The following is a 25,434-nucleotide window of genomic DNA, read 5'->3' on the forward strand; positions in this document are numbered from 1 at the left end:
CACTTTAGCTAATGGGGCCTCCCGCTGCCGCCGCACCACTGGAGCACGATTTCTGTTCTTATCCTGAAGCAGAATTCTTAACCTGAAGCACTATTTCTGGGTTAGCGGAGTCTGTAATCTGAAGCGTATGTAACCTGAGGTACCACTGTACAATGAAATTGCAGTAAACAGCAATTTCCTTGTTCCTCTCTGCTGCCCACATCCAAGAAGGTGGCAGGCCCTGTCCGTGGGAAGGTGAACAAATGGGTAACTGCAGCAGCTGCTGGAAACACCAGCTGCTACTGTCAAAGAGAGCCTTCCCACAGTATACTAACCAATTAAGGAAGTTTTTAGTCAAATTTACTGCTTTCAAATCTTAATTATGCTGCACACAATTTGAAATTGATCTTAAGAATCATCTTAAAGCATATTGCTTGAAAAGATGTAGACAGATCATTCAAATCAGTGTCATGAATAAACTCGCTCGTGGATCAGAGCCAAGAATAAACTTTCACATGGAAATAAGCCACTTCTCAAGGTTTGTAAATTTACTTGATTAACCAGATCAGCAAGTTTAGTCCCTTCCACTTTGATTGCGTTTTTTAAATTCAGAACAGAAAGCTATATGGTTTGTAACTTTGTAAAGTTCGTTAACAGTTCTGTGCATTTTCCAAATCCAAAGCAATAACAGCATTTGGCAAAAGAGATAATGAAGTTAGAGAAAACATATACACTTAAACAGAAGGCCATTCAGCCCTGCATTGTGTGTTGAAAAAGACTGAGGTAGAAGAGATCATATCTGTAATGGATTCCAACTGAAATTCACAAATGCAATGAGAGACAGACATAAAACGAAGCTGTCATACCGCTGTTCCAACAAATCAGTTTTTTGTCTGGAGATCTCAATCTCATGTGTGTTATTATTTGCACTCACACGCCTTTGCATCAAATGAACCTCACTCACTTTTTACTCTCTACCAGATATGAATCCCTATGCTTCATATAAAACAGGACTATTGTTCTCCAGCGAATCAGTGCAATACATTCCCAGTAAAGTTGCCAAGTACTTACCTCGCTGCCATCACAGAAATAACTTGGTATTGTGTTTTGGGGAGAACAGTACTAGCGATCTGTCCAGCACAACTGTTGCATTAAAACATGTCGCCCTTGTAACTTTACCACGTTACACAAAGCAGAACATGAAGTAAGCCAAGCAGTTTAACTTGAAAGTTTACACTAGGTCTTGTAACCAAACAGGAAAAGGAAGCTTTACCAAAATAGAGAGCGTATGTGTGCAGGAAGCAACTCTGCGTTTTTGGCTTGATATTTTTTCTTAGCAAAATTTATTGTTCAGCAGAAAGGCCAGTGTGGAAAAAAGAAGACGACCAAAATAGCCCAAATTCGAGGGCACAAACAGTGCCACCCTCACTGGGAGTGTTGAGGATATATATTTAAGTTCCCCAATAAAAGCACCCGTCAATGGAACTCAACATGGACACCACTTGCCAGCATTCTCCAAGATGCGTAGGGTCACAGAAATTAAGCTGGAATCTGCAATGTGTGCAAGCTGCAGTAATTTGTACTGGTTTGGGAAGGGACAAGGAGCACTGCTGGCAAGGAAACCACTGGTAATTTGGGTCAGCCAATTTCTAGCTGCTGAGATTTCAGCAGGCACTGCCAGGGCACATGCAAACACTGTCATAAGACCCAGAGACCTGATTTTATTTTATTTTTTAAAAAGCAAAACCGAATGCATAGATTTTCAAGGAAGCTGGATTCTCCACCGTACTTCAGTCTAAGCTTTGTTTCTGGCATCCACACAGAATTCTGCCATACCACACACAACCCACATCTTTTAGAATGGAGGCACAAACCAGCCCTCATTTTGTTTTTGCACATACAGTGGTACCTCGGGTTACAGACGCTTCAGGTTACAGACTCCGCTAACCCAGAAATAGCACCTCGGGTTAAGAACTTTGCTTCAGGATGAGAACAGAAATTGCGTGGCGGCAGCAGCGGGAGGCCCCATTAGCTAAAGTGGTGCTTCAGGTTAAGAACAGTTTCAGGTTAAAAACGGAGCTTCAGAACAAATTAAGTTCTTAACCCAAGGTACCACTGTATACACATATACAGTAGATGCTCAGGTTGTGAACATGATCCGTGTGGGATGCACATTCGCAACCCGCAGCGTTCGCAACCTGCAACGGCACGTCTGCACACGCGCGGGTTGCGATTAAACCCTTCTGTGCATGCGCAAACCGTGTTTTAGCGCTTCTATGCATGCTCTACCGCCAAAACCTGGAAGTAACCCGTTCTGGTACTTCTGGGTTTCAGCGGTCCGCAACCTGAAAAAACGCAACCTGAAGCATCTGTAACCCAAGGTATGACTGTACACACCATCTCTTTAAGTGTGTTGTTAAATTTGAGTTGATTTATTATCAACCCAGTCAGATGGGTGGGGTTAGTTGAGAGTCCAGCACTGCAGGAGTTGGATTAGATAACCCTTCGGGTCCTTTCCAACTCTTATAATTCCATGATTCTACTATCCCCCCCCCCCGCACCTTTCCAGTTTCCCATTTATCTGTTAAGCTCTGATACTTTCATTTCTGCCACTCTAGTGGTGTGGTGAAAGATGAGCAATCCACATTTATTATATTGCTGCAGGGGAAAAAACTTCACACTCACTCCATGCCTGCCAATCTTGGTCTCTAGGTCATAATTATGAAGCCCACCCAGAGACTCCTGTGTTCGACAGATCAATGGAATGGCATGTGCAAAGAACAGAAAATCCATACAGTGGGTTGGCCACACTTTTGAATTGCGCTAAAACAAGTGTGACTCTACCTCTGTTTTCCTGTCGTTTTGAGCAGGAACCTGCAGCTGTCTTATGCGCAAGTGGTTAGCCAAGACTAGAATAAAACAGACAGGAGTCCAGAGAATAGGAAAACAGATAATACTTCAGAGAGAGGGTAAACGGAACAAAACAGTGTATGACAGGAGGACAAATCCTATTTGGGGACTTCCCTGGCTATTTTCTGGCCCACATAGGCCCAGTCTGAATAGTTGGCCTTGGTTTAGGGAAGCATTTAATGTTTAATAGGTTATTGTATTTTAGTGTTTTGTTGGAAGCCACCCAGAGTGGCTGGGGAAACCCAGCCAGATGGGCGGGGTATAAATAATAAATTATTATTATTATTGGTGAAGATTTGACGTTTTCATCCCCCAAAAGTTTTTGATTTGAGTTTCTATTGAAATGAGGCTGCATTTTAATGTTGTATTTTAATCTTGTTTTTAAGTTGTATCTTAATCAATTGTTTTGTATCTGGTGTTAGCCGCCCTGAGCCTGGTCTTGGCTGGGGAGGGCAGGGTATAAATAAAAATTTATTGTTGTTGTTGTTGTTGTTGTTGTTGTTAATCAACTGAGAGCACTGTAGTTCTTAGATCAGGTCTTCATAAGAGGGAAACTCAATCAGAACCAGTCAGAGGCGCCAGCTTGTGGAGGCAATGGGGAAGGGCAACATTGTGTTTGTAATGTCAGGACGTTGGGAGGAGCTGGGGGCGGAGCCAAAAGTGGCAGCCACATGCCTAAATGGCCGGGGGCTTCTCCTCCGCCTCCTCTTAGCACCGCCACTGGTGGGTGGATGCTCTGACACCATGCTGGGCTCCATTCTTCAGCACAGTGCTTTTGGGACATAGGTCCCCCGGCCCCTACCCCCAAAATATAGGAGGCCCCAAAAGGGCTCAGCCCCCAGGAGCTGGCGCCCCCTGGAACCAGTTTACTTTCCAATATCTTCCAAATGTCAAATCCCAAATGTCTTCGTCACTGACTAAAGGTAAAAGGGCCCCTAACCATTAGATCCAGTCGCTGACGACTCTGGGGTTGCGGCGCTCATCTCGCTTTATTGGCTCAGGGAGCCGGCATACAGCTTCCGGGTCATGTGGCCAGCATGACTAAGCTGCTTCTGGCGAACCAGAGGAGCGCACGGAAACGCCGTTTACCTTCCCGCCGGAGCGGTACCTATTTATCTACTTGCACTTTGACGTGCTTTCGAACTGCTAGGTTGGCAGGAGCAGGGACCAAGCAATGGGAGCTCACCCCTGTTGCGGGGATTCGAACCGCCGACCTTCCGATCGGCAAGCCCTAGGCTCTGTGGTTTAACCCACAGCGCCACCTGCGTCCACCAACTACTGAATCCCAACTGACTCGAACATCCAGCCAATCAGTCTGGACCAAAAACAGAATTAACCCCTTATGTCACACACTAGCACAAGTTATCTGGGAGGCGTTGTAAAGAGAGTTTACCTTCTCCTTATTCCCCCACCCTGGGTGAGCATAAGACAAATGCAAGTTCCAGCTGAAAACAGCAAGGAAACAAAGAGGAAGGGCAGCACACCCCAAACCGAGTAACATTTGAAAGCACGGCAAAAATGAAAAGGCGTACTTACTTCTCAGGAGTCATAGCTTACGCTTCCAAGCTCAGGCATCCAGCACCATTTGTTTAAAAAAAAAACCCTACTCATTTCTGCCTGTCTCACATGAACAATGTTCACATACATGCAGACAGTACAGTGGTACCTCGGGTTACAGACGCTTCAGGTTAGAAACGCTTCTGGTTACTGACTCTGCTAACCCAGAAATATTACCTCAGGTTAAGAACTTTGCTTCAGGATGAGAACAGAAATCGTGCTCCGGCAGCGCGGCAGCAGAAGGAAGCCCCATTAGCTAAAGTGGTACCTCAGGTTAAGAACAGTTTCAGGTTAAGAACGGACCTCCAGAACGAATTAAGTTCTTAACCCGAGGTACCACTGTATAATGCTTTTACCGTGCTTGACAGAGCACTTGTGAAAACATTCACTGCATCCACCTGCGGCGCAAGGTAAGGGTCCAGAAATAGCATCCACGCCGGGAATGCTATTTATGCTGGGCCAAAAATACACAGACACACAGTAGCACAGTCTTTCACTTTAAAAAAACAACAACACCCCAGCTTTGCTGCAGCTTCAAAAAGTGGCAGAGCTTCTCTAAGCAGTTCAGCACTATTGCTCATTGGTAACAAATATGCTTTATATTCTCATTAATCGAGATTATTCCCGAGAATGTTCTCCAAAAGATTATTCTCGAGAATTTAACATCACTAGGAATGATGTTACATCATGGTGTAGCAGGTATTCCCAACGGCCCATTCTGCTACCACAGTGCTTCCTTGCTGCCACTCCTAAAGCAGCAGCAAGACTGCTTTGTAGGCAAGGAAAGAGTGTGAGACCCTCCGACACTTCCTCTAATATGGGAACACCCCTCTAAAATATTACTATTATTATTTATTAAATTTGTATACAGTACTGCCATAGACCTCAGGATGGTTCACAACCTAAAGACACAAGATTAACCCCCCCCACACACACACAAAATACAGAATAAAAACAAGAACAAACTAATACCCCTCTCCCCTCCAAAACACATTTAAATATTAAAATTTCTCCCATTCCCCATAAGATAGCGAAATCAACTTTCAGGACCTTTCCATTTAGGATCACTGGCCAAAATATTTCGCCCAGGACTAGGGGCTATATCTCAGCTGTTGCGTGAAGAAGGTCCCAAGTTCAACCCAGTTAGGACAGGTGTGGGGATCCTTCAGCTCTCCAGCTGCTCCTGTACTACAACTCCCATCGGCCCCAGCGATCAAGGCCAATGGCAAGGGATGGTGGGTGTTGTAGTTCTGCAGCACCTGGAGGGCAACAGATTCTTCACACCTGAGTTAGAAGAATCAGAGAGCAGGGGATGCGAAAGGAACCTCTACACCAGTGATGGCCAAACTTGGCCCTCCAGCTGTTTTGGGACTACAGTTCCCATCATCCCTGACCACTGGTCCTGTTAGCTAGGGATGATGGGAGTTGGTAGTCCAAAATCTGCTGGTGGGCCAAGTTTGGCCATCACTGCTCTACACCGAGGTGCCGGGGAGCCACTGCCAGTGAAAGAAGACTGTGCTGGGCTACAAAGATGAGGGATGATGGGAACTGTAGTCCAAAAACTGTTGGAAACCCAAGTGTGGGAAACTCTGATAGACAAACAGCATGACCAGGTACACACAGGAAACTGAAACTAGGATCCAGACCTCTCAACCGTGGGTGGCCTTTCACGTTTACTTCTTCAGCAACCTGAGATGTTCTATCTCCTTTCAGTTACCGCATGGCAGCCTCATAAACTCTTCCTGTTGTTATACTTGAAATCTGCAAGGCAGAGGCTGGGGGGTGGGGAGTGCTGCATTTAGAACTGTGCTAAAGAGAAGTGAAATGTAAAAAATGACCTAATTTACAGCTGCAAATATTTTTGTTCTGTCTCACTGAGCCCGAGTAGCTTGAGGTGAAAGGGACTTTCCTAAATCACTGCCAGATCTTAAAATCACAGTCCGTACTTTCCCTTAGCTTTTGACCCAGTGGTTCAGAAAGCTCCTCCATGATCACCTGTCTCTTCATTTGAGAATCAATCGAGAAAGTCCAGTTGGCCCTTCCAAGTTTACTTTCACACTGGAGCCCCTCAATTGTCCCAGTGTCAGTTTCTGTTCTGCAGGGGGCGGGATTTACTTGCTGGCTGTGTCTCACTTTCTAAGAAATAATAAAGTAGTGCTATGCTACTAACAAAAAGAAAGGAAGGTAACTAATGGAATGAAAAGTAGGAATTAAGTAATTGTCGACTCCCCCGGCATGAACAGAAACTGACACTGGAGCAACTGCAATTTGCTAACCTTCTCCACCCATTACATTCCTTAAATGGGGTGAACCTACATGGAAAGAGCAAAAAAGCCCTTAAAAGGCTCGCATTGTATTTGTGCAATTGTATTTTGTTACAAAAAAGCTGCCACAAATCAGGTTCCCTTCCCCAAAAGAAACCCACAGGAAGGCGACACAGAAAAAACTGCAGCAATGAGCTGACAACGACATCATTAGACCGTTCTGTAAGAAATATGTACACAAAAGATGACTATTCAGAGAACGGTCCTTGGCGTTTGAAAAACCAAGGCTGAGTTTGACAAGCACCAACTGCATCTTGGGTGGAAAATAGGTGGCTGGTTTACATTAGCTCCTGTCTTTAAAATGTTTGGTTTTTTTAATTAATGTACGCTATTTAGGTTTTGCTCTTTTAACCTTTTCTTTAAACAATCATGACAGCATGTATACAGATTACTGGAGCCCTTGGATCCAGCATGAGAAGAACAAGCTGAATAAAACTGCAAACAGTTACATACCAACATTAAGGATGGGGCATGAAAACGGTCTCACGATAATTTTGTTAAAACTTGCTAGAGTCAGCCATTTGCATTTTCTCCCAATTGACTTTAAATGAGGCACACCACTCCAAGTTAAAACTTCCTTGATATTTAAGCTAGGCTCTGAGGTAGTTTTTTGTCCACTGCAGTAAGTTTATTAACAATGCAATAAGCAGTTGACATCAAAAGAGAAAAAATATCAAAAGTTTCAGTTTTCACAGCTGGGTCGGCACTGCAGTTAGACAGAGTCAGATGACTTCCCTAGGGGTAAGTGGCAACAGCCTCTAGCTATAGCTCTGCCATTATTCTAAATTTAGTGCTTAAATTGTACTTTATGGTTTTTATGGTAGTTCTGCACTTATGATATTATTTTCCCTTTAAATACGTGTCAGTTTTTTTCAAATAACCAGGAAGATAAAATTCTTTAACTTCTGGGGGGACTAGTAATATTAAAAAGAGGTTAACCTCTTCCTATAGGGTACCTGTTCCTGATTCCTTACCTCACAGTAAAACTACAGCAATCTAGTTTAATCATCCCAGGGTCAGGCATCTTAAGAGAGGTATAAGAGGTCTGGCTGTTCTTTAGTAAAATCCAATCTTTCAACCAGCATAAACATGATGCTTCGAAATATACCGTAATTGTAGGTCAGGGAGAGCAAAACCACCTCTCTCTTTGGTGTTGCATTTCTCCAACACTATCCTAACAACAAAACATCTGGCTTTTATAAGTGGATTTGTTGCACCCTGGCAACAGAGCACTTTAATCTACTTCAGCTGCTCACACATAAAGTTCTGGTATGCTCCTGAATCCCTCCTGCAAAATAATGATAGTCTGGATGTTGCCCATTAACACTCAGCACCTGGACAGGTCACCTAGTTTCAGTCTTCCCCTCTATGATGAGACGTGTTGTATTTGTACAGGAATTATAGTAATTGTTTCTAAATTTGCATGTATACATATGTGGATTGTATGCAAATCTCTTTATCTTTTGCGGCAGTGTTTATGTGGCCACCCTGCCTGTCAGTTAGAACGTTCTTCAAGAATTCTGATCATTACCAGCTGCCACCTGATGATCTCATCGTAGTACCAGGGCAGATATAGTAGATCCTGTTTTCAATACTATTTTTACCTACAAACCTTTTGTGGTGGGCATACTGCTTTCTTTCCAACAACAATGCATTCCCCACAAACTTCCTGCTGAAATCTTGTAACTTCTTAGTCTACTAAAGTTTTTTTGGGGTGGCGGCAGTGTTGTTCTGCTTTTGTTGCGCTATAATACAAGAGCTTCCCTATGGACGACTCATAAAGCAGACAGTCCGGTATAAATTCACCTTTAATGCACTATTATTGTGCCACGATGTGTTGCCTGCAAAAAAAATCACCAGTCTACTGTCTGCCTGAGGAGTTAACTGTGTGTTGTAATTTTTCCTATCAAAATCCTGCCCAAACTTTTCCCCTTTTGATCTAGCTATGCTGCCAACACCCTGGCTTGATCCATCTCCACCCACTTCCCCAAAAATGGCGAACACAGGGATAAACAGACGAAAAAGGACTGCCCTCATCTCAGGCCTTTTTATCTTCCACAGAGGCCAGTCTTACTGCTTTCTCTCTCACTGTAAATTCTAAAATCAGCCTGGTTCATTTCTTGCACCGCTGCTGTCTCAAACCTGTCTTGTTCTTGGTCTTGAGATGGGCCGTATGGAAATGTTTATTTTATATATGTTGTACAATGTCTCAAGCACTCCCACCCCCCAGTCCTTTCATGCTTTTAAACAAAATATTTTAGCCATTTTGGAAGAGGTCAAATGCATTTCCACATAGTGCCGCAACTGTGACTTGGCATTTGCTATGCGTTGGCTAATCTGTGGATGTGCAGTGAGTTGACTCTGCTTCGGGAGACTTCATTGTGTGTGTGAAAGTGGCAGATTATTGCTCTCCATATGGCCTATAAATTGTTTCATTGCTGCTCAGCGTGGGGTCTGGGCTCATTATAAATACCACCATTTATTGAGAGAGCATTTTCAGGCACCCACTGAGTTAAAGTGTTATAATAACAATGTTGACGCGTAATACAAAATCAGACTTGCTATCAGTTCTTTCAATCACAGGGGTAGAGAGAGGACAGCTGATCTTGAACCAGAAACGTATGGATTGTTGTTCATGCCACTAGTTTGAAGTGGAGAATTATCCTTAAGTTGTGAGAAACTTTCCCCTGAGATGGTCTTCCTTGAAAGCAGTTGGCTCCAGTTGGAGGTTTAAGCCCAGTGGTTTGGTTAGAACACCTTAGTTTAGGCTTATTTATATACCTTGGGCTAGACCCAAAGCCATCTGTTACACTTCTGCAGGTCAGCTGACTGTTGCAAAGTCACCTGATACTTTGGCAAATAGGTGTCCCACATTATACTTTGTTAGATAAGTCCTGAAGTTGTGCTTTGAATACCAACCCAAATGCTTCCTCCAGAACATCTTGTAAACACTCTGTAGACACAGAATGATAGGATTTTTGTTGGCTATAGCTGGCAAGCAGAGACCTGAGCAAAGGAGTCCGGATATAGTTTAGAATTAGAGGCAAATAAGATGTTGGAAAATAAGGCTTATAATGTTTGCTAACATGCCTTGGTACAACACTACTTTTATTTTGAATTGGTCATCTCAACAGCGCTTAGTTTTCCTGTAAACACTTGATGCCTTTACACAAATGGAGAGGCACGGTCCACTCAGGATTTAAGTACTTTTAAGTACCACTGACTTCACTTAACTCTTCCACTAAAATCAATAATACTTTAAAACGCTTGACTTTTATTTTATTTTATTTTGCTCCCATCCATAGTTTCTGAGAGCTCAAAATGAAACAGCATGCATTTCTGAGAGAGCTGAAGTTCACTCTTGAAACTAAAATACAAAAAAGTGATCCATGAGATAAATCTTTTCACAGCTCCTGAAGTACATTAACCTTTATGAAAAAGTTAGGATGAAGTAGGATCTCAAGGACTACTTTAAGCTTGGAGTCTGTTTCAATGATTCTTTGATATGCCACCTTCCTCTTCCAATGATCTCAAGATGGTGTCCATGGTTCTTCTCCTCCCCACTTCATCCTCACAACAACTCTGTGAGGTAGGTTAGGCTGAGAGATGGTGACCGGCCCAAGGTCACCCAGTGAGCTTCATGCCTGAGTGGGGATTTGACCAGCCGCAGAGTTCTCAACATGAACTTTTGACCGGCCTGCCAGCACCTTCTTGCTTCCTTTTCTAGGGGCAACTAAAAGGCTAGATTCAGAAAAAGGGGGCTCAGGTGAGCTTCCATTTCGAAGGCAAGGTGGAGCTGGGGAATTATTGCTGACCATCCCCTCCCACCTTGCCGACAAAGGTCCGTATAGTTAAAGCTATGGGTTTCCCAGTTGTGATGTATGGAAGTGAGAGCTGGACCAAAAAGGCGGCTGATCGCCAAAGGATTGATGCTTCTGAATTATGGTGATGAAGGAGACTCTTGAGAGTCCCATGGACTGCAAGAAGATCAAACCTATCCATTCTGAAGGAAATCAGCCCTGAGTGCTCACTGGAAGGACAGATCCTGAAGCTGAGGCTCCAATACTTTGGCCACCTCATGAGAAGAGAAGACTCCTTGGAAAAGACCCTGATGTTGGGAAAGATGGAGGGGATGACAGAGGACGAGATGGTTGGACAGTGTTCTCGAAGCTACCAGCATGAGTTTGACCAAGTTGCGGGAGGCAGTGGAAGACAGGAGTGCCTGGCATGCTCTGGTCCATGGGGTCGGTCGGACACGACTAAACAACTACACAACAACATCCCCTCCCACTGCCTCCCCATTGCTTCAATTCAGAGTTCTACCTTCTCTTCAGAAACTAAACTAGAAAGCATTCATCTGCTGTGATGAAAGAACACTCCAAAGGCAGTCAGGTATTGATACAGTCTTCCTGCTTACAGCCTGCATTTCAGCTTTTGAAGATAATGCTTAAAAACATCCCATCTGCTAGCAGGGGGTTGGGTAGCAGCTTTCTGAGTTCAGCTGATGACATTTCTGAGGCCCAATCAGAAGCAATGCCCCATCCAATGGCAAACTTTGATTATCCTGCTTGCTCAGAAGCAGGCCTCAGGAAGATTGACAGAAATCACATAGGCATTAAATCACCATAGTCATTGCCATCTTACCTAAAAGGGAATTCGATTAGCTGAGGAACATCCCAGCCAATGGAAATTCAACCCAAACTGAAGCCTTAATTAATTTGCCGTTCAACCTCATGCACTGAACGTGTCAAATATAATTGGTTTGTTATCATCTGAGAGATGTTCTCCTGCTCTTTTGGTCTGAGCAAAACCATCTCCCTGCAGTACAAACAGTATAAAAAAATCAAAGAAAGCCCACACCCCTTCCTCCCGCCAGTCATGTGCTGCATACACAGTTTTGGGCAGTTTACGGCTTTATAGATGAAACACTGACCTCCAAGATCCTTTTCCAAATCCAGTTTGTAGTCCCATGACAGGCAGCAGAACTGGGTTATGGAGCACTGGAGATGGAAAAAGGGGGGCTTTCCTAACACACGTCAGCGTTTTTATTTATCTTTTTGCTGCAGGTCTTTTTGTCTTCCGTCTTTAATGTTTCCCTCTTTCCCTTACTTGCCCATGTCAGCCCATTGTGGGTTAGGGTTCACTGTTTTCTTACACCCGGACGACGGTCGTTATTTACTTAACCCACCCACACCAGAAAATGACTCCATTTCGGAACACTCTTGCGGGCCAGCGGAGAAGCGTGCAGACAAAACCAGCTTTCCTCGCACCGCAGTAGAGTGCATTTTAGCCCAATTCAGCACCACTGCACAGCAAAGAGTGAACTTCTAATTGTCATCTAGCTAGGGAAGACTCTCAGACATTACTCAAGCACCAAAACATTACGACTCTCCCAAGCAAGGCAAAGGAACCACTGAGGAATCATAAGGCTGTTACTTCAGTTTCTGTCTCCAGGTCTTATTAGAAAAAGTCATAGTGCATCTGACATATAAGCATCAAAAAAAGAACGATGGGAATATTACTTGCCTCCAATACATTGCAGGGAGTTTTGTTTGTTTTTAAAGAGATACCTAATTTCACCCTTTGCCAGGGAAACTGGTTTAGTCTATAAAGTAAACATACTAAATCATAACATCCTTCATTCCAAAAGGCTTTTGATATTTTTACTTACCGTATTTTTTCGTGTATAAGCCGCCTCCATGTATAAGGCAATCCCTATTTTTTTAAACCCAAAATTAAAAAATTAAGTTGTTTAGCTTTTTGGGGGGTGGGGGAGGTCACTTCCGCCAATCACTCACCCGCCTGCCCACCACTGGCGATCACACACCTCGCCACAGCCACCAACTGTCTGCCCGCTCGCCACCACCAACAGCCCACCCACCCCCTTGCTGCGGCCGCCAATCGCCTGCCCAATTGCCACAGCCACAGCCAATCGCCAGCAGGCCGTGCCACAGCCACCAATCACACGCCCAATCGCCACTGCCAATCTCCTGCTTGCTGCTGCCATTAATTGCACGATCCCCCTCTGCATTCACTATCCATGTATAAGACGACATCCAATTTTTGCCTAATTTTTTAAAGCAAAAAGCAATGTCTTATACACAGAAAAATACGGTTTTTAAAATATTTGTTAGTATTTTTTTTCTCAAGTATTGTTAAATCCTGGGCACCACAATTTAATAAGGACATTGACATGTTGGAACATGTGCAGAATAGGGCGACCAAGATGACCAAGGGTCTGGAAACCAAGCCTTATGAAGAACGGTTGAAGGAGCTGGGTATATTTAGCCTGGAAAAGAGGAGACTGGCTTACCCTTCTATTTTGAAATATGCCTTTTCCTTTGTGGGAGCAAATTGCTTCCATGTAGGATAAACCCTTTCATTCTTGCAAAATATTTTGTAACAAAAAGCCGCTGTCTTTCTGCAGATTTGTCCCCTGTGAAACTGTCAGTCACTTTGCATGCAAACACGTATGAATGCAAATGCGTTTAAAATAAATTAATAATAATAATCCATGAGGTCATATGGGTAAATAATCCTGCTGAGTTTCTACACCAAAACATGGAGAAAATAAAGATTAAGCCAAGGTGGTCCCTTTTAATGTAGCTAACGGCCCAGGTTGCTGCACAAGAGAAAGCGCTGGTTGACCTACTGCTCTAATTAGGCTAGCAGACATTTTGACATTTATGTTGTTGAAAGGAGACAATGTTAATAGCTGGAGGGGAGGCTGTCAGTGCTTCTAACAATCACAGCATCGCTGGCATTGCATGCTGTGGCCTTTATATATTCAATGTACTTACGGAAACCCTTATTTCTTTTTTAAAAAACGGGCAGATGGCTTGTTCTATAGATGCACATTTTACGAAACTACCGCCTTTCTTGCACCCGATATTAATTCCATTTCCCACTTGATACAGGCATTTACTAATTTTAATCAATGCGTTTTGCAACTTAAGATAGAGCACTAGTAGCAGCAGCGACACAATAAAGGCATAGCTGCAGATTTTCTCTGCGGATACTGATAAGACTCTCTGGCCAATGTCAACTATATTGAGCCAGATGAGCTCAAGGTCTGACTAGCTATAAAGCTTCCTGTGTTCCCTTATGATGTAGGCTTCTGCGTATGACTTGCCTTAAGCTTTTGCGAAAGAAAGGGATGCACACATTTAAAGAGACTTAAAAAGGCAGAGAGAACCACATGTTTTAGGGCAGGAAAGAGAAGCACATTTCAAGGGCCTTCATTCTAACTGCCTGGCAAAAGGACAACTCTGGGTCGCAAAGATCAACTCTCCCTCGGCCTTGTCGTTTCTGCCACTGTGTTGTGACTGTTAAACGCTCGCGCTTTAATTAAGTAGAGTTTTACAGCCACTTTATCCTGGCATAAATCACTACATGGCGACACGAAGAGAGCCGGAGCCAGTTTGCACGAAAACATTTTTCATGTGCGGTTAACAGCCAAACTGTTTGCAAGCACGAAAGCTCCATAACAGATTTCTCTGCCACAGGCGAGGACACATGGGCTCTCTCCTGGATTATATGAATGCAGCCCTTTTCCAGATTTTCTAAAGGTGTTTTTTTTTTGTTGTTTTTTTTTTGCAGCTCTACAGGAAGAGGAAGCCTCCCCTCCCCCTTGCAGGCTTATCTGTTTCCTGCCAGTGCCAAACAGCTTAGACTCTGGGCACACCCACAACATGCATTTAAAGAACATTCCCAAGAACCCTGGGAACTGTAGTTCTCCGCTCACAGAGCTACAATTCACAGCACCTCTACTGAACAACAGTTCTCAAGATTATCCGGGGGAAGCAAAGTGCTTTAAATGAATGGTGAGGTTTACCTGTAATCTTATTTTTTCTTGTGCTTCTTTATTCCTTTATGCTCCCACTACCCATCATTCCCTTCGAGATACCCAGTTCTAAGTTTGCATCCCGTATCTTCCTTAACCACCCTTCCCTTGATTCCTCAAATCTGCATGGGTGAGAAATTCACCCATGCCTGTACTACGCATATCTTGTTTTTTTTTCTTTCCTTATTACTGGGGTATGTGAGCCCTACATTTGCTCTGATGGCAGCGGGTGGGAAAGGGAGGGTTGTTTCTTTCAGTGCCACAGTGAGACTGGAAAACGGGTTAAGTCCCTGTTGGTGTCAAGGGGGGCTCCCTTATCACCACCAAGCTGTGGTGTGTGCTTGTGCGTGCGTGTTAGGGACTGGACTGAGAAGGAATAGTGGAGATTCCAACCCCATCCTGAACCTTCCTGAGAAGAGGACAGTATAGATTTAGAACAGCGGTTTGCAGAAGGTCACAGTTCCGAGGCTGCAGTGGGGAGAAGCAGGGAAATATTGGGAGAGGGGCAGCAGGAAGAAGAAGCACCAGGGGGGAGACAGCTGACAAACTCGTGTCTTTAGAAAGCATTCCTGACCCTCCCCTCCCAGGACCCGGTGGTCATTGAGAGTAGGAGAACAGAAAGCTCAGAGGCAGAAAGCACAGATCAGTCAACATATCAGGATGACGTATAATAGGAGAGAGGGGGTGGGACTTTACTTGGAGCAATGCCGTTACTGAAATAGAGGCACCTTTTCTAAGCCTCTCGCTGTGAATATTGAATAAAAGACTTGGTAAGAGCTCTTCTTGTGGTACCTCAGGTTAAGAACTTAATTCATTCTGGAGGTCCGTTCTTGACCTGAAACTGTTCTTAACCTGAGGTACCACTTTAGCTAATGGGGCCTCCCGCCGCCGCCACGCAATTTCTGTTCTCATCCTGAAGCAAAGTTCTTAACCCGAGGTACTACTTCCGGGTTAGCGGAGTCTGTAACCTGAAGCGTCTGTAACCCGAGGTACCATTGTATCTGATTCTTGGCTGCCCCAAAGCCTGACAAGAGCGGTCTGATCTCCATTCCAATCTCAGTGCAGCAGTAAAAGGGCTAAACCTCCCATTCCGACGTTTCCTTCAGAATGAGTCAGGCTCCCCTTCCCGCCTAGATGATAAATTGAAGAAAAGCAATAATTCTATCTGCCTGCAATGACTTTAGGCACATGTCCAGTTTGACCACAGAGCCTCTCTGTGTCTCATGAGAATTTCATCCCAGGCAAATCAACCTTTAACTTCTGCCGCAGAATATGAACTGCATGCTAACACTGTAGCTGCAAGGCTGAAAGGTTAGCATATCAGAATCCTCGATGACATTCCAGACATCAGGCCTTATCTCAACCAATGGCTGCAGTTGAATGATTTGCAGACCACGTGGGCATGTATTGCCTGTCACCCAAGGCGACATTACACATTTTTGTGTCCACCCGTCCCATAACTGTGCACTTTTCGAACATGCTTAGAGTCTTTAAAAGCAGCCAAGATTAAGACAATTTGCAAACCATTTATTGGAACTGATCTCAAACATTGCACTGGGACAGAAATGCAAGTAAAGCACAGTTAACACACAATTTCACAAGGCAGTACTATTAATGTTTCTACAGCAAGGAAAACAAATTTCTGCACCAACACGCCACCCCCCCACCCCCCCAAAAAAACCCTCTCATCCCAGAATATGTTACGGAAATGCATATATTCATCAAGGTCTATACATATCCCTGTTATGATTTTACCCATGTATTTAATTATAAAATGTTTTGGGAACCAGTATTGCTGATAAAGAAGGGTATAGCTATTATATAAAAAGGAAACAACAACAACAACAATTGTATTATTTATACCCCGCCCATCTGGCTGGGTTTTCCCAGCCATTCTGGATGGCTTACAGCACATATAAAAACATAGTAAAATGTCAAACATTTAAAACTTCCCAATATGGGGCTGCCTTCAGATGTCTTCTGAAAGTTGTGTAGTTCTTTATCTCTTTGACATCTGATGGGAGGGCGTTCCACAGGGAGGGTGCCACTGCTGAGAAGGCCCTCTGCCTGGTTCCTTGCAACTTTTTGCAAATGAAAACACAGGCATATATGCTTTTTTGTCACAACGATGAGGTTTCCTTCCAGTGAGAATAATGTCAGCTCAGTACACACTTTCCACATTACAGGTTCAATCCCGGTGATCTATAGGTTGTGCTGGGAAACAGCTCTACTTTAGGGTGGTTCCAGACTGTCACCATTTTCAGATGGGATTCAGTCACGTGCTGGAAACCACTTACAGGTTGATTTGGTGCCCTTGCGCAACAAATCTGCTCTTCCACCCAAAACTGGACTCTGCAATAAGGAAAGTGACACGAAAAGGCACTGGAAAGTGTAGGGTGATGACTGCTTCAATGCAACACACCATCTAACCTCCCCAGAAACAAATCAGAAGTAACGCTCAATGAACACCATCCTACAAACGAATCAGGATGGACACTCAGTTAACAGGTTGCCTGGATGTGACCAAGGTCATCCACTCCAACCAGTTACAGATAGGTAGCCGTGTTGGTCTGCCATAGTCAAAACAAAAAAAAATCCTTCCAGTAGCACCTTAAAGACCAACTAAGTTAGTTCTTGGTATGAGCTTTCGTGTGCATACACACTTCTTCAGATACACCTATCTGAAGTATCTGAAGAAGTGTGCATGCACACGAAAGCTCATACCAAGAACTAACTTAGTTGGTCTTTAAGGTGCTACTGGAAGGATTTTTTTTTGTTTTCACTCCAACCAGAACTATCTTAAAATATTTCAGAACCACAAGCCAACAACCAGGGAAGGAGGGAGGGAAATAAAGAGACTTGTATTGTAGATCATCATACCCACTTTTGAGACTTGAGCATCTTGAACATTGCACATGCAAAATTATGTATCTTATCTTAATCTGCCGAGCCTGTTTTCTCCCATTTGTCTGCACTGTCAGACATTCTGTGGGTTTAGTTTTAATGCTGTCTGGCTAAAGGACAGAACGAGAAACGCGGTGATGGAGATGACCTTTGCCGCAGCGCTGAATTCTCGTTCCGGGGCTGAAAATGCTAGAATTGAAAAGGGTAGGAGGGCAAACCTTCTCCAGAAAGTTAAAGCGAAGCCTCTGCACGTGCCTGGATCCCGTTTGACAGGCACTGTCATTTTCAAAGGTAAAGAGAGGCCAATTTTACGCAGCAATTCTGTGTTTCTGTATCCATGAAGCTTGCAATCTAGCAGAAGAAGCCGCTGAAGCGGTCAGACCACTTTCTTTTTTAGGCTAATGGCCTAAGCACCACATTCTGCATAACTAAAACAGCAGGGCCATGTTGCCATAGCAACAACTAAGTGATGAAGCTCCCCAGGAAGGGGTAGACATATCCCCACCCCTCACCTGGTGGGATGCCAGGTCATCCTATAGGTCGGGGGGGCTAGTTTTGTAGGTGAGTTTATAACTGGGCTAGAAGATGAACAGAGAGGCTTGACTTCCTCTGTGGGCCAAATCCCATAGCTCTGGGGAGGGGGGTTTCCCTGGAAACCTAATAGGGAAGCAAGATCTGTTAGAGCAGGCATAGGCAAACGCGGTCCTCCAGATGTTTTGGGACTACAACTCCCATCATCCCTAGCTAACAGGACCAGTGGTCAGGGATGATGGGAGTTGTAGTCCCAAAACATCTGGAGGGCCAAGTTTGGCCATGCCTGTGTTGGAGTGTTGATGCTGCGAGCCCTTCCATCTTATGCTCAATTCATACAGAAGTGTCTCCATTGACCTTCATTCTAAGGAAACTAAATCTGGTGTAATCGCTGAAACCTCAGAAGTCTCTCACTGCTCAGGAACTGAGGTGCATGAAACAATATGTCCAGGTGCCCAGCAACCATGGAAGCTCTGCCACTGCCCGATAAACAGGAATTATGCACCCACCTACGTGTGACATGGACAAAGAAGGAGTCTCACAGAGATCAAACTGTGGTAATGTCCATCATGATGCAAGTAATGTAGAGGAGAAGGCAGCCACAGCAGCCACAATTAAGGGTCCTCCGTAGTGCAGTCTGCTTTGTTCCAAGTAAGACCATTGGTCCATCTAGTTCAGTACTGTCTATATACTGACTGCCAGCAGTTTCCAGGGACATTACCTGGGGGATTCCTGTGATTGAACCTGGGACCACCTGTACTCGAAGCATGCACTCTCCCTCTGAATTGCAGCCCTAAGCAATGCAATGGCAGGGGGTTGGACTAGATGAGCTTCGGGGGTCCCTTCCAACTCTACAATGCTGTATTTCTATAACTAGTTTGGCTCTCGCTGCTCCTCAGTATGCATTTGGAGCAGGGGGAGGAGGCAGAAAAAGGTTATACAAACAGATAAACATAAATGGTCCGTTTACTACTGGCAAAGTGGCCCAGGACTCAATAATTCCCAACACTGCTTGAAATTGCTTAATGTCAGATTTCATCATTTCACTTGGGGGAGTGGCAAACTAACTGCAAATCTCTTTTGCCAGGTTTGGTTAAGCCCAGCGTGAAATTCATTTAACAGAGCCTTAACAGTACCACTGTAAAGAATCTGCAGCTAGTCAGTCATGCAGAATGCGTGAACACATATATATCCCTTTGTTGCTTCGGAGTTTCAGAATGCATCCAAATTTCATTTCTGTAATTCACACTTATCTCAGGCCGCTGGTCTCATGCTTCTGCTTCCCCTTTGATTCACAATTTCGCAGCTGCTGCAGCTGTTAAACCAACCCCACTCTCCGCCAAAAAAACACAACCCCAGATAACAGATTTCTCCCCGCCCCCCTTCCCCTGATCCAAATGAGTGGAGTCAGCTATGAAATATTAATCTGTCAGCATTCTACAAGCTACAACATTTCAGGAATGTATTCTTAATTATACATTTCCGCTCACATCTAGGAAATTAAACCCAGGACGAAGCACCAACTTTGAAGCAAAGGGCGTTTTCAGGCAAAATGGCATACAGGGTGGTATTCGCAAGGATTTCCACTTGTGTAACAGGACTTCCCTCTCTCCTCCCCAAGTCTCTTCCAGAAGGGAACCCCTAGAACAGACTTAGGGAGCATATGAGAGGAGAGGAGAGGGGGCGAATAATACACTGCACAAGCTGAAATCCTTACACTGATGGAACAGCCACCTGGTACTGCTTTGGATACAACCCACAGACTGGAACATGGGGTGGGCTGGATCATGCCCAATGGCCCCACCCCAACCTACACAGCTCCTGTTCAGATATAAATCTGAACAGATCCTGCATCTAGACAAGCCTGCACATATACAGATATGTGTAGGGTCTGTTCAGACACTAGCCTGGATGTGCCAAGCAAGCAGGGCATGATCTTAGCAGGATGACACCCACCCAAATGCACCATGTTGTCTTCAAAGCGCAAGTAACAAAGGGGTAGCACATTCTTCCACAAACTTGACATGAGCCAACAGTGTGACGCAGCAGCTAAAAAAGCCAATGCAATTCTGGGCTGCATCAATAGGAGTATAGCATCTAGATCAAGGGAAGTAATAGTGCCACTGTATTCTGCTCTGGTCAGGCCTCACCTGGAGTACTGTGTCCAGTTCTGGGCACCACAGTTCAAGAAGGACACTGACAAACTGGAACGTGTCCAGAGGAGGGCAACCAAAATGGTCAAAGGCCTGGAAACGATGCCTTGTGAGGAACGGCTAAGGGAGCTGGGCATGTTTAGCCTGGAGAAGAGGAGGTTAAGGGGTGATATGATAGCCATGTTCAAATATATAAAAGGATGTCATATAGAGGAGGGAGAAAGGTTGTTTTCTGCTGCTCCAGAGAAGCGGACACGGAGCAATGGATCCAAACTACAAGAAAGAAGATTCCACCTAAACATTAGGAAGAACTTCCTGACAGTAAGAGCTGTTCGGCAGTGGAATTTGCTGCCAAAGAGTGTGGTGGAGTCTCCTTCTTTGGAGGTCTTTAAGCAGAGGCTTGACAACCATATGTCAGGAGTGCTCTGATGGTGTTTCCTGCTTGGCAGGGGGTTGGACTCGATGGCCCTTGTGGTCTATTCCAACTCTATGATTCTATGATTCATCCATTAATAAGTAACTAACAACTTTGGCATACGTGGATCTAATGTGTTCAGAATCCTGGTCAAAAGTTATCACCGTTGTGGTTTTTTATTGCTCATGATTGCCCCCATTTTGCATTAAGAATGTAAGGAGAGCCTGCTGGATCCGGCCAATAGCCCATCTAGTCCAGCATCCCGTTTTACAGTGGCCAACCAGATTCCTGTGGGGAAACCCAAGTGCAAGAGGGCTCTCCTCTCCTGCGGTTTCCAGAAACTGGCATTCAGAAGCTCTGCTGCCTCCAACAGTCAATGTTGGAGCAGCCATCGTGAGCTGCATCCTCCATTAATTTGTCTCATCCTCTTTGAAAGCCTTCCCAATTTGGTGGCCATCACTGCCAAGTTGCACAGTTTTAACTACGGACTGTGTGAATAAGTACTTTTTAAAAATACCTGTTCTGGATCTTCCAGTGGTCAAGATCACTGATTCATGGCCAAGATCACTGCAATTTTCTTCAAAGAAGCCATAAGGACATAATATGAGCCTGCTGGATCAGACCAATGGGCCATTTAGCCCAGCATCCTGTTCTCAAAGTGGCTAACCTGACGTCTGCAGGAAGTCTGCAAGCTTGGCATGAGCACAAAAGCATTCTGCCCACCTGCAATTCCCAGAAACTTCTATAACTGCCTTTTTTTTTGTTGTCACATGACTGTGGCTCCAATAAATCCCTGGGCAAATCCCTCACTAAGTGGATGGTTTTTGAAACCTAAGCGATTCGCCTGCAAGATCATCTTGCTGCAAGGCTGCGAGGGACTGGTTTCTGGAGTGCAAGGTTCAGTTTGGAGATGCTGTGAGTCACCAACTAATTTTGTATATTATTCCTACAAACAACAGCATCTGAAGCATGAAAGAGCCATTTCTACACATGCTTATCCCAGCAAAAGCTATCTCTGGAATATAATCGGAAAGGCAGCTGCATCTTGGCTTGTGAGGAACTGCACATTTAAAAAAAGAGCAAATTGAAAGCAGGGCTGCTTCTTGCAGAGCTTTTAGAGAAGTAGAAGAGGCTAAAAACTCCTTGATCCATATGAAATCAGACTGTGTACAGTAAGGGTTGATGGGAATTGTAGTCCCAAAACAGCTGGAGAACGAAGTTTTGGGGAACCCTGTTCTGGAAGGCCACAAATTGTGTTTCTTTGGCACAGGGTCCAACATCTGACACACCTGAAACTGAGTACATGCAGGATGCTTCACACAACCCCAATTACCTTTGGGCTTCCTCAGACTGGAGCTGATAAGAACGACAGTCCAACAACATGTGGAAGGCACCACATTGGCTACCACTAGATTAGAGAATGACTGGAGGCTGGAAAGGTTTCGATATCCTGTTAGCCTAATCATGATCAGCAAACACTAAAATTGGAAAGAACAGGGACCCCAGGGTATGGGGAATAGAAGCATGACTCCTGCTCTGTCCTATTAATCTACTTGCATGCCTGCTCCACCACACCCCGAAGTTTCCTGCAGGGATGGAAAACTAGGACATCAGCCAGGACTTGGATTTATAGCACCCTCAAGCCCCACTCCTCCCAAGTTGGGTAACCTGGGCGCCACACTGGTATTTTTCCACAGTGAACTGTGTAAGTGTGTGTGTGTCTAACAAATGCGTTGGGGCGTGTGCATATTTAAGACCCCCATGTATATGTGGCTAGGAATCCTGGGCCTGTCCAGTTAAACCTTTCCTGACAAAACGTTAAAAAATAACACCCTAGCTCAGTCTTGTAGAGAGAGCCGTGTCACATTCCTGCATCTGCAAGCTGCTCCAGCTGATTTATTGCATCATCCCTAGTTTATATGTGTACCGAATGGGCTGTGACCGGCTGCAGAATTTGTCAGGATCCTGCGCACCACTGCAGCAATGCAGGTGTCATGGAAATGCTGTGGAACTCCCTGCCACTACAAGGCTGTCTCAGTCGAGTCCCATGACCCTGGGATTAAGAGTCTCATGCTCTGCCAACTGAGCTAGCCGTTCAGGTATCCATGTGTTTTGTTTAAATTTCTGGAGTTTAATTTTTTTGCAATTTATGATTTTACATTCTTTAAAATCACTGCAAGCCACTTTGAGACCTAGTTGGTGAAAAGCGGGAGATGAAATTTTGACATGAATAAAAATAACTGCTGTCCATGGCCAACATGCCACCAGAGGGAGTCTGTTGCGAACAACTCTTTATTGGCATCTGCCAAGATCTACAGAGTAGCACATAGATGTTTTATCCTTTACCTAGATGACCTTGCTCAGACCCAGTCCCCGTCTTCTGCCAATTCAGAACTGAGCAACAGACAAAAGCAATCTTTCTTGGCTGACCTGGGATTTGTTTTATTTGTTTTAATTTGGGTTTGAGCTTTTCTTTTCTTTCTTTTTTTGCATCAGCTTGGATTCTGATATTCCCATGATGAAACAGTTGACCCAGAATCTCCTTCCAGGCACTATACCAATGCCACATTAAAATGATTTGTGGAAAGATGCTAAATCACATGCTGGTCTAATGATGGAGCAATCAGTGAAGTATTGCTTGGCTGTGGTTGACACACCCAGATCTTCCCAGAGTTGGCTGTTGTGAGAACCAGAAGGCTGGACTAGACAGGCTTTTGGTCTGAGGCAGCAGGACTCCTTCTGTTCTTATATGTACAGCAGCAAGCTATGCATTTGTGGATTGTATGAATTTGTCCCACACAGTAAGATGCAACGTTCAGCGGTTTACAGATCAATTCTATACGTGTCTACTTAGAGAAGGAACAGTTGAGGGAATTGAGTATGTTTGAATTATGGTGCTGGAGGAGACTCTTGAGAGTCCCATGAACTGCAAGAAGATCAAACCGATCCATTCTTAAGGAAATCAGCCCTGAGTGTTCACTGGAAGGACAGATCCTGAAGCTGAGGCTCCAGTACTTTGGCCACCTCATGAGAAGAGAAGACTCCCTGGAAAAGACCCTGATGTTGGGAAAGATGGAGGGCACAAGGAGAAGGGGACGACAGAGGACGAGATGGTTGGATAGTGTTCTGGAAGCTACCAGCATGAGTTTGACCAAACTCTGGGAGGCAGTGGAAGACAGGAGTGCCTGGCATGCTCTGGTCCATGGGGTCACGAAGAGTCGGACACGACTAAACAACAACAAAAGCCTGGTTAAAGAGAAGAGGAGATATGATAGCCATCTTCGAATACCTAAAGGGCTGTCAGATGGAGCAACCTTATTTTCTCCTGCTCCAGAGGCTAGGACCTGATTCAAGTTTCAAGAAAGGAGATTCTGACTAAACATCAGGAAGAACTTTCTGATGGGAAGAGTTGTTCGGTAAATGGACTCCCTCAGGAGGTTGTGGACTCTCCTTCCTTGGAGGTGTCTAAGTAGAGGTTGGATGGCCATCTGTCATGTACGATCTGGCTGAGATTCCTGCAGTGCTGGTTGTGGAACTGGTTAACCCTTGAGGTCCCTTCCTATTCTATAATTCTATGTATCCAAGTACGTTTCGTGGGGTTCAGCAGAACTTATTTCCAAGCTAAGTGTGCATAAGCTTGCAGCCACAATTTATCTGTTCAACTTCCTTTTAAAAAAAAAATATATATATTTGATTGCTTTTCTTCTTATGGGTAAATCAACAGTACATATACAACAAAAGAAAGCCTCCCCCTTAGTAACAATGATGCAGTGCAGAATGAAGCCATGTCACATAGCACACCAAAGGAGAAGAAAGAGTCCAACACAATAAAAGAAAAATAGTATAATATCAGGAATCACACCAGCCAAAAGATTTTATATGCTGTAGGAAGTCCTCTGTCAACTGTCTTGTTTATGTGTGCAATAAAACAGTACCATTCTTCAATGAATCTGTTTGTGGCTTTCCCTCTCTTTTCCCCTTGCCCCTTTTAGCTTATTTGTAAGTTTTTCATTTAAAGAAGTCTGCCACACTTTGGGGTACAATGTCATAACAGTGGCCAGTTGCTTCCAAAATCTGGCAAACACCAACCAGGCCGCTACCAGTAAATATACAATTAATGGTTTAAAGTGAGCATTCAAGTTTTCACCTTGAAATAAACTCAACAGGACAAGGTTGCTTGTCTTTCCATGTTTCTTTTCAGTTCATCGTAAGTGACCAAAACAGTAAAAAACAGGGAAAACAGAGAACAATAATGCTCAATGCAAGCGTTGAACGCGGATCATTTAAAACATGACATCTCACAGTGCCAAGGTACTTGAGTCTTGTGCATCATTTGGCTTAGATATATTTAATTATGCCTACCCAGCAAGCACATAAATACACAGTGATCTCCTCTTCTTATAAACAGCAGCATCAATCAGGCTAGCATTCTCCGGCAACTCTGTAGTAGGTAATCAGAAATCACGTCCTATTCAAGCCTGATTTAAGCCATCAGGTCCCATTTAGCAGAGCACTTACTTGACCAGATTTATACATATGCCGGACAACGCTCTGATTCAGCAAAATACTTTAAAAGCTGGGTGCTCCTGAGGCTGGGGCCTGGGAAATCAAAACAGTGGCCTGGAGGGTTGCAGAGACATGATTTGCACACTCTAATGGCTGGAAATAGCTTGTTAATTAAGTCATGGGCCAGGAAGCCTCCTGCACTAGTTTCTTAAGGACCCCAGAAGACAACTGATAAAAATAGCTGGCTGGATTAGGAACACACACAAAAGATTATCTGCTAGTAGTTTGGTTGGGCTTCGTATCAGCATTCTA

The 25,434-nt window shown here is 44.3% G+C and overlaps 1 protein-coding gene across 12 annotated transcripts in view; it reads right to left on the reverse strand.

The window, feature by feature from the left end:
• The window catches only part of EVL (Enah/Vasp-like), a 124,989-nt gene that overhangs the window by 81,223 nt on the left and 18,332 nt on the right, over positions 1–25,434 (reverse strand). The window contains exon 1 of one of the 12 annotated variants that reach the window (XM_028712208.2): positions 11,704–11,756. The exons of 10 other annotated variants lie outside the window; for them this stretch is intronic. In XM_028712208.2, the coding sequence (XP_028568041.2) occupies positions 11,704–11,741 (38 nt within the window). In that variant the 5' untranslated portion in view covers positions 11,742–11,756. Of the gene's footprint in view, positions 1–1,050; positions 1,191–11,703; positions 11,757–25,434 lie in introns of those variants that run through there. One more of the 12 variants, XM_028712302.2, reaches the window with a different exon arrangement.

The sequence above is a fragment of the Podarcis muralis genome, chromosome 1 (assembly GCF_964188315.1).
Source record: "Podarcis muralis chromosome 1, rPodMur119.hap1.1, whole genome shotgun sequence".
Lineage (NCBI taxonomy): Eukaryota > Metazoa > Chordata > Lepidosauria > Squamata > Lacertidae > Podarcis > Podarcis muralis.